The following is a 9,803-nucleotide window of genomic DNA, read 5'->3' on the forward strand; positions in this document are numbered from 1 at the left end:
CTCTGTCTCTCTCTCTCCCCCTCTCTCTCTCCTTCTAAAAAATGAATAAATAAAAATAAAAATTAAAAGAAAAGAAGACTAGCAGCAAAGACATGGAAAAATGCTACATTTCAATCACATGGAAAACACTTTTTTTCTAAAATGTAATGACCTTTTCTAAATCGAGGCATTCTTCAGACCTCTGTATTACTGCAGCATCTCCTTTTATGAAAATGCGTCTACACTTTTGTGAATGACTGAGTTCTTTCATCTGACTGGATACAGCTGGCAAGGGGCATAATGAGAAGGGGAAATGAAAGTCTTTTATTTTTCCCTCCTGGAAAACCAAGAAATGTACAAATCATATTCAGACTGAAGCATCGGTTGCTGCTATTACCACACAACTACACATCTTGATCCAAGTAGTGTTTCTTACTGTTTTGTGAATAACTTAAAGTATAGAACATATTAATCTTGAAAGTCTAAAAAGTGTAGTTCTCCTGCACACTATTCAGATAATTTAAAATTTTGCATCTTTAATTAATTTTAAAAATCCAACCAAACTAACTAGTTCTTAAACAGTAAATTTAGTTAAAATGTTCAAACCAGTAAGGTGTGTACATTCAGTTTGTAGGAAAGATCCCAACTATTAGTTGGGCATGCAACAGACCTGAAGTTTTCTTGGACACATACCATAACTCTAAAGAACTTTGACCTTTACTGAGCCCCTCATTTTGTACATTAGGAAACCGGTGTACCGAGCGATGACTGGCCCAATGTTACGCAAGCCGGAGTGATGGGCTGTCCATCTCCTCCCTTCCAGGGCTCTTCTGTCCAGGTCAAGCTATGCTCCCTAACCATGTCCGAGGCACATGAAAGGTGAAAATTTCAGTTGGATTGAAGGGAGAAGCAAATGCACTCAATCCAAAATAGAACTCTTCCTTCTTTTACTTTCTAATTTTTCTCTCAACTTTAAATATTACACAATAATAAATAAATATCAGTCATTTTCTCCTTTGTATATGTAATGATTTCATGGGAGAAGAGTTAAAAAATTCTAAAGTATATATATACATATTGTTGAAAGAAAGTCTTTTCCCATCTCATACTCAAAGTTCTCTGCCCAAAGGTAAAGTTTTTATTTGAATTTCCAGACATTTTCTCAGTGTGTGTGAATGTGTATATGCTGCTATACAAATGTTACTGCTGGTTTTTTTTTTCACTTAATACATCTTGAAAATCATTTCAGATTTGCGCATGTATATCTATAATTTTTCTAAATAACTGTATGGTGGTATATTGTGTAGATAAAATAATATATTCAATAATTCACCTATTATTGGGTTCAGGTAGTTTCTGATTTTTGATATTATAAACAGTGCAAAAATAAACATAATTTGATATGTTCTTAAGACTAAAATTTACTAGGGTCAAACAGTATGCAAAACATTAAACATTTGGGATCTTTTAGATATCAAATTTTGACCCATTCAGGTATGTTAACCTCCTCATGTCTACACCTGGACCCATGGAGACACCCGCCACACCTAACCCTAGACTCCACCTCTACCACTCACCCTTCAGTATATTTAAGTCATGCATAAATTCCTTTTGTCAACAGAATCTTATTTTCTGGATCTGAAGTAGCAGGCAGGTCAAGATGATTTTCATCGTGTAGAAATGGTAGTTCATGTATTTCTTATTTATAAATCAATTACAACAATGTAAAACAAAAAGGATATTACTCACCCCATTAAAATTAATAAAAATTTATGTATATATAAAAAAGGATATGACTAAGAATACGATTTGAGCAGGACTTTCAATAAAAAAAATTTATGCAAATTCACCAACCTCTAGAGAGGGAAAACTTAAAACATTACTCCCAATTTCACAAAAGGAAACTCCATCAAAATCCCATTATCTTTCTTAAATCTTTTCATCTTCTCCTTATATATGAAAAAGAGAGAGAGAGAGAGAAAAAAAATGGAGAGAGGAAAGAAGGAAGAAAGGCAAGCAGGAAGGAAGGAAAGAAAGAAGAAAGGAAGGATAAATGGATTACAAACTTCTTTAGTGGTATATTGCCTGAGGCTATTATTTTCATACTTCTATTCTATGTGCAAATGAGTGCATAAAGCACCCAAGAAAGAATTTAACTTTTCAAATATTGGGGTATTTATACATTAGCATATTAAGAATTACACATTGCTTAATTGACTTCTGTGTGTGTTCTGTTATATTATTTTTAAGTTTAACCAAAAATACAAATCATGTACTCTATACGCCATGAATGAGCTGTTCCATGTAAAGCCTCATCCAGGGGAGATACCAGCAGAAACACTCTGGCCTAGGTAGGAACCCACCAATGTCTGGATTTAGGTCACTGAACTGCATACAACCCCACCACTAGGACAAGGCAGCAACTCTGTTCCACTGGGCTAGGCTCTCAGAGCAGATTCTCAATGGATGACAAATGGACTGAAATTTTTTTCTTTTGAGGATTCCTATCAACACGTTTTTAATTATTCTCTAAAGACACCAGAATTGAAGTTGAGGAAATCTAGGACAGTGACTGGCACTTAGGAAGAAGAAGACACTGTGTAACACTCAAGTCCTCAGGAAGAAGGAACACAGAGCATGTCCCTTTACTGCCTGAAGAAAGCGCCCCGCCCTGGAGAAGCACATCAGCCTCACAGGAGAGAAATGAGGCAAGAATAGGTAACCTTCGGTGAGGAACAACTGTTCTGGGGAGAAATTCCCCAAAACCCAGAGCCTTACTTTGTTTTTTGTTTTGTTTTGTTTTTTTGGAAATGAGAGTATTTTGGAGGTTAAATTATGTAAATGTGAACAGCTAAGTAAAGGTAAACTCTATAGGAAAGTGTGGACATAAAGGATGGGAGGGGCGGCAGGAATAAAAAGGACAAAGCTAATATGTCAACATTAGTCTTGCAAGGGTAAAGCACAGAAATTAGAAACGGAAAGGCATCTTAGAACAGTATTGATGCTAAAGATGAGGGACCTGAGGGTTCCAAAGTTTAAGAAATTTGCCTTAATTCACAAGGCCATCTCTGAAGGCTCTAAGCCACCACGTGAGGGTCCCTGACCTTGAATATTATATCCAAGGACACTGCACTGCATCAACGTTCAGACCCATCACAGCTTGTGAACCTTCCTAGCTCGTACCCAATGGTTGCTGGCATTCGGGGCTGCTGTCAAAAGTTCTTGAAGGGCGCCTGTTTTCTACAACTCCTAGTGGTTTCAAGTTCAAGTGATGGTGGCGGCAACACCAACACAGTGATTTAATGCACCATGCCAGGCTGTGCAATATCTTAATCACTGAGAAACCTTTTGCTCTCTTTAACATTGTATTTATCAAGGACATCATTACAAATAATATTATTTCAAGAATATTGAAATAATAACAAAGAAGAACAATGCCTTTAACTGATTATATTAAAGATCACAATAATAGAAATAAATATATAGATAAAAATTTTATTTTTCTTGAATTTTAATTTGTATAAAGTGGTCTTTTATGCTTCATTTTTTCCTTTGTCACCACCTCCCTCCCAAATTCTTCTTTCTTCCTCCATTTCTCTGCACTGACCCTACCATTTGTTTATACGTTTAGCCAGAATATAAGTCTCCTGAAATCACAAATCATTGTTTACCCCTCTATTTTATTCATTTCACCTCAATAGGCATAGCACTCAACATGCTGAGAACATGCAGTAATGTTTTTTGAATAAAGGTTTGACACTTTCACATTTATTTATACATGAAATTTTTCAAAAACTACAAATTAAAAGTAAGAATGCTATATAAGAAGATTGTTGGAAATAACCCAATGCAACCTGTTTCTTTTACAGGTGATGAAACTGAGGTCAAAAGTAAGCAAGTGGCTCAGTCCCCCAATTAGTTATAGCCTGAATGAGAATGCCCACCTTGTTCCCTGTCACCTACCCTTTTTAGTGTGCTCCATGCCATTCTACATGATTCTTGGGACAGTATAAATGACTTGAAGATACAGTAGAATTTTGACACTTTTCTCTCTCTGTATTTAAATCTCTAATAATACTGAGTTCATAGTAGATATTCAGTCAGTTAGTTTGGGTTTCTCATCCTTATTTTTTCCTTCTCTCCCCCAAATTTCTATATCAAGCACTTAAAGAATGCTAATTTACCAAGTACACAACATCTCAAGAATCAAAGTCAGCATGTTGCCAAAGCCTCCTTGAATGCTTGTAGAAGTTATTGGTGCTGACCCCCATGCTCCCTTTGAATGATGGAAGAACTCAAGTGCATTGACAGGTGAGATGGGGATACCACCATGGGGAGGCACTGAGAGAGAAAGTCTCATCACTATTCTCCTGGAAGAGGGATTCCTTCTTGACTATAGACTTCTTTGGGATAGACGAGCTAAGTCCTAGGGGAGTGGATTCTTTGGAAAAGAATTTCTGTACATTGAGGGTCTCCTAATAAGTTATTCCTCAAAATTCATTGTGAGTTGAATCACTTAGAATACCTATTAGCTTTTACATTTAGCTGTTCTGAAGTCCACCCTGATTCTTAATTCTGACAGTAGTCTCTGATGTAATAAAGTCCTTTCAGTCTTGCTTGGAATTAATTTACCATTTAATAAATTTCTTCTAACACCATATTCTATGAATCAACAAGCAGCTCCCCCTGTGATTTGAGCTGGGCTAAGAACAAATCAGATCATGGAAGATTAATTACTAGGCAGAGGCATTCTTCAGACGCTACATTTCCACTTTGAGAAAACTTGATCATTATACTTTTGCATCAGTTTGGAGTAAGATGTCTTTTGGCTGAAAATAACACAAGTCAACATTGGGAATGTCCTCCTCTGTGCCATTGATGTGTTGATTTCTAGATTATATTTTAGGTTGGACTAAAACAAAAAGCATTTTTCAAAGACAGTTGAAAATGCCATATTTGAAAATCATTTCAATAATTTACAATATATGAAGGGTAGTAAATTCCCAGCAAACATTTTAACTAGATGTTTATTGAGAATTGACAGTGGCTAGCTTTGTGCTGAACACCATTTAAGGCATTAAAAGATGTACTGGTATAATTATTTTCCCTAAATTGATGTCTGTTCCTGATACAGCTTGAATTTTTTACCCTTGCCCTAAGTAACTTAATTCAAAAAAGAGTTTTTCTCAGCTAATTTGTTGACCTATAATCACCACTAATTTTTTTCTCATGTTGCTCAACTGAGTCAGTACACTCTGAAATGGGACAGCTTACAGTGTCAGGTAAAAATCTTTGTAAAGAGGATACAGGCTTTGGAATTGCAACTCTGGGCTTCTTCTACTTGAGACAAAAAGCAACTTCATTTAATTAGAGAAAATGTCATTCAAGACTTAACTACTGACACCCATCTTTGTTTCACCAGCCAGTAATAAAAGATAAAGCAGAGGAAATGGAGGAGCTGCAGTTAGGCATTTGCAACACACAAAGTCCTTGTTTTCCCACTAGGCGCTGCAGAAGAGCAATTGTCCATTCACAGCACATCCTCTGCATTTCAGAGCTAATATTTTTGCAATTCTTAATTTGGTATTTTACAGTTTTATGCAGTTAATTTTGTTAACCCTTTGAAACGCCCTATGCATCTGATACCTTGCTGAATATTAGTGCTAACATGACCCAGTTTTTTTTAAATTACTACTCCTCAATATAGAGAATAGAAACCTTAAAAAAAAATCAAATGAGAAATTTTGGAAACAGAGTAATGGTTCTACATAATCCTGTCTTACTTGCTGTTGCATAACTTTGAGAAGCGTAATAAGGAAATCCATGTTAACCATATATTACTTGAATTACTTTTACAAAAATTGACTATGGAGAGGAATACTTTTGGCAGGGGTCCGCCTCAACACATAATAATAATGTGCCGTTGAAAACAAGATTAGCCCTGTGTCTCACTGCCCTGCTTCCTGCAGCATTTAGTGTGCTTACTGTATATGAATGCATATGCCTGCCTTCCGGTGCAGAGATTTACTCCAACATTTTAATACTCAGTCTGGACGCAGCCCATAAATCTATAGATGATTCATTAGTCCCCAGGCTCAATCACTTAAGTCCCTAATTAAATATCTCACTGTAACTATTTAACTATTGTTATTTTCTAAAAAAAAAAAAAAAAAAAAAAAGATAATCAGCAAATTTGCAGTGCTAATAAAGAAGTTTATATTTCCCTTTCTAAATAATAAGATCTAAATCATTGATCATGTAACTCTGTGCCTGCATCTATCCTATTGACTTAGACATCCAGAACATTTTTTTAAAATGCAACAAGGTGGTGAAGTGCATTTTCCTCAAGAATTCATCTTTCTGACACACCTTGTATAGATCTTTTCTACTTTCAGTCTCATTACCAGTTTTTTCCTCTCTTCCTACTAAATTTTTCATCTGTAAGTCTGCTATCAACCAACATGACAAACTCAAGGAAAACACTGATTTTTTTTTTCCTGGTTCAGCAGCCTCCACTAATCTCTTTACCGATATTTTCCAGTCCTGTCCCACCAAAAGGAAAAATGACCCAACTCAAAGATTTACATTGGAAAGAAATTTTGCATTCATTAAAAAAGAAAAGAAAAGAAAAGAAAGCAGCTCTCTTCAGTGGGGACTCAAAGTACAGAGAAAATGCCTGAGTCTCTCATGAGGCTGGTTGAAATGAAACAGTTAATTCAGGGTAAGTGATAATGTTTAGTCAGTTCGCCTAGAAAAAGGAAGGAAATTCAAAAGCTGATTGCTGTAGTAACAATCACAGAGCAAAAAAATTATATCTATGTACAGGTTCCTTTTAAATAAAACTCCTGCCATCTCTCTGTGATTCTGTTCTCTCAAGAAAAATGAGCGTGCCGCTTAAATTTGTTGTACCTACCTCAACCATTAAACAAGACATTTAACCATAGTGGCAGTTCTGTGACCTTTGAATGCCGTGAAATCTCTGAGCGGTGCTGCTTGTTCATGAAGACTTGTGCTGCAGGATCCAGCAACTTCATCCAGGATTAGGAATATAATTAAGTAAAAAAAAAAAAAAAAAAAGAAAGGAAAGAAAGAAAGAAAAAAAAGAAGAAGAAACACGTCAAGCACACAGAGAGATCGAGAGAAAAGGAAGGTGGAAGGAGAGATTCTCTCCGAGTGAGGACACTTCTCCCAGACCAGTGCTGGGACAGAGCCGAGCCTGCTGCAGTGCCCAGACCCACCGACTGGCTGGGGGAGCAGGCAGCCGGCCTGCTAGGCTGGGAGGTGCTGTCAGTTGCCACAGGCAAGGAAAGGCAGAGACCAATCGGCTTCAACTCTGGCAGCTTACTGGAGTGGAGCCTTTCTGTTTATGTTTCCTCATTTCAAGAGTGACGTCAAAGGGTTTAGTTTTTCCTCTGCATGTGCTATTAATTTTAAAGTACTGTACTATGGGAAGAATGTGTGTGTGCCTGTGGTTAGCCTGGGCACCCCACTCTCAAGAGAGAACCCGAGAAACATTTTCTATATTTAGGAACACATTTTAAAAATTTAAAACACCTTGTAATGAGGTGTATCAAAAACAACAACAAAAAAAGACAAAAACCCCTGAGCCAAACAATAGCAGCAAGATTTATATTTTTTTCCCCAAATGTGAGTGTATGTATAAATGCCCACTTCACAGCTGTTGCTTATTTCTGAACTAATTGATTTTTACCCTTACCTAAAAAGGAGTTGTTCCTTAATCTTTATAAGCCACGGAGGCAGAATTGCGCAAATGAGCCGATGAACAATATTATGTGCGGTGAAAATAGAAATCATATTTATGCTGCTGCTGATCCCTGCTTGTCTGTCCCTCCTCCGGTTTCTGTGGTGAAGCATCAGGATTATTCATGCTAGGGAGATCCCTCCTGCACCCTCCCCAGGGATCATTTGCAAGGCAGGGCACAATGATGCCGTACAGGCTGGCCCCGGGTATCAGCATGTTCTCCTAAACTGTGTGAAGGTACAGTTATTTAGGGATACTTTTTCTACCAGGGGCCCCACCTTACCCCTGTCTTTCTCTTCCCTCTCTGGAAAAGCTTGGTGGTGGCCATCTGTTGTTTCTGCCTCCCCCATAGCCTCTCCCTTCTACCCCCCCCCCCACCATTCTGCTAACAGAACCTCTTGTTTTTTTTCGTTTGGAAACTTCCCTTCCTCTATCTATGGATTGCATAGCCTTCTCCACAATCTCCTACCTCCCACAACAGAACTGTGACAGGCATGTGACCCAGACCAGCCAATCTGATTTCTCTGTTGTTGTAGCTACAAAATGTTTTAGGGGTAGGCACAACACTCAAGAAAGCCAGAGTTCTTCTTCTAATATTAATACTGATTCTTGGAGAAAGAAGTTATTTATATCTCTCTAAGATCTTATGTGCTAGGGTTAAGCAAGGCTGTAATTGTGGGAGTTCATCTTGGGATGGTGAAAATACAGCAATGAACAAAAACAGATAGTATCTTCATTTATGTAATTTATATTTTGGATAAGGGGAAGACAGGTAATAGAGGTCAGCAAATGTGTAATATCAGTTGGCAATAAGGGCTTCAAAATTTAAAAGGGCACAGAGTGGAGTGTGTTTGTGTGTGTGTGCGTGTGTGTGTGTGTGTTTGCTGTTTTAAGTACAATGATGGGAGAAGCACTCTGATACAGCAGCTTTGAGCAAAGGCCTAAATGGAGTGAAGAAGCTGGTCATGCGTGTCTCTGCTTCCAGAGAGAGTAGCTTAAGGGGCTAAGAAAGGTGGATGGTTAGTATATTCAAGGAACAATCAGAGATATAGAGTAGCTGGAAGAGAATGAACAAAGGGAAGAGATGAATTCAGGGCGATGTCTGGGGCAATATCAGGAAGTATTGTACAGGCCACACAAGGGCTTTAGATTTTATTCTGAGATGAAAAACACAGAGTGTTTTGAACTAAGCAGTGCCTATGATCTGACATAAATTCTAAAGGGATTTCCTCTCTCACCTGTGTGGGAAATAGACTCCTGGGCAGCAAGAGTAGAAGCAGGGAGACCAATAATGAGGCCACTGAAATCATGGCTTGAGTGTGGGTGAACACAGTGGAGAAGGAAAGAGGACCAGGTTGTGCAGGTGTGTGTATGTGTATATGTGTGTGTTTGCATATGGAATTGGTGGGATTTCCAGATGTGAGTTGTGAGAGAAAGAAAGAAATCAAAAATAATTTCCAGGTCCTGGGTTGAGCCAGCTAGAATAGAGTTACCATTTAGTGATATGGGAAGACTGGGAGAAGCACCTGGTTTTGAGGTGAAGTAAAGGGTGATTGTGAACTTTTGTTCAACAACAACAAACATTATTGATTGCCAATCTGTATCAGGCACTGTTCTAAGTGCTGGAGGCAAAGTAATAAAAGAAATCAGACAAATATCCTTGCCCTCATGAAACTGATTCTTCGGAAGGGAGACAGAACAAAACAATAAGTTAAAATTTATATAGAATATTTAATAATGATAATATTGTGAAAAATAAAATAACACAGGGAAGAGTTATTGGTCAGATTGGAGCTCGCAATTTGAAATTGAGTATCCACAGTAAGTCTCACTGCAAAGGCGATATGTGAACAAGACTCTTCCTCACAGGGGGAAGATGTAGGAAAGAGCATCACAGGCTGAACATCAGGGATGTCAAATGCAAATGCTCTGAGGTGTGGGTGGCAGATGGCAATGGGTCTGGAGGGGAAGCTCGTGCAGGGCTTTTCCTCTGAAAGAAGTAGGGTTTTAAGCAGAGGAGTGAGGTGGTCTGACTCACATTTTAACAGGAACACTGTGTGGA

At 37.9% G+C, this 9,803-nt stretch overlaps 1 protein-coding gene across 2 annotated transcripts in view; it reads right to left on the minus strand.

Annotated features, from left to right (window-relative positions):
* The window catches only part of PDE7B (phosphodiesterase 7B), a 333,453-nt gene extending 326,142 nt beyond the window's left edge, over positions 1-7,311 (minus strand). Inside the window, exons 1-2 of one of the 2 annotated variants that reach the window (XM_066373165.1) lie at positions 7,218-7,311; positions 6,893-7,007 (exon numbers count right to left, since the gene is read on the minus strand). In XM_066373165.1, coding sequence (XP_066229262.1) covers positions 6,893-6,913 — 21 coding nt within the window. In that variant the 5' untranslated portion in view covers positions 6,914-7,007; positions 7,218-7,311. Of the gene's footprint in view, positions 1-6,892 lie in introns of both variants that reach the window. The other variant, XM_066373164.1, reaches the window with a different exon arrangement.
* Between the last annotated feature and the right edge of the window lie 2,492 nt (positions 7,312-9,803).

Source organism: Saccopteryx leptura, chromosome 3, assembly GCF_036850995.1.
Source record: "Saccopteryx leptura isolate mSacLep1 chromosome 3, mSacLep1_pri_phased_curated, whole genome shotgun sequence".
Classification (NCBI taxonomy): domain Eukaryota; kingdom Metazoa; phylum Chordata; class Mammalia; order Chiroptera; family Emballonuridae; genus Saccopteryx; species Saccopteryx leptura.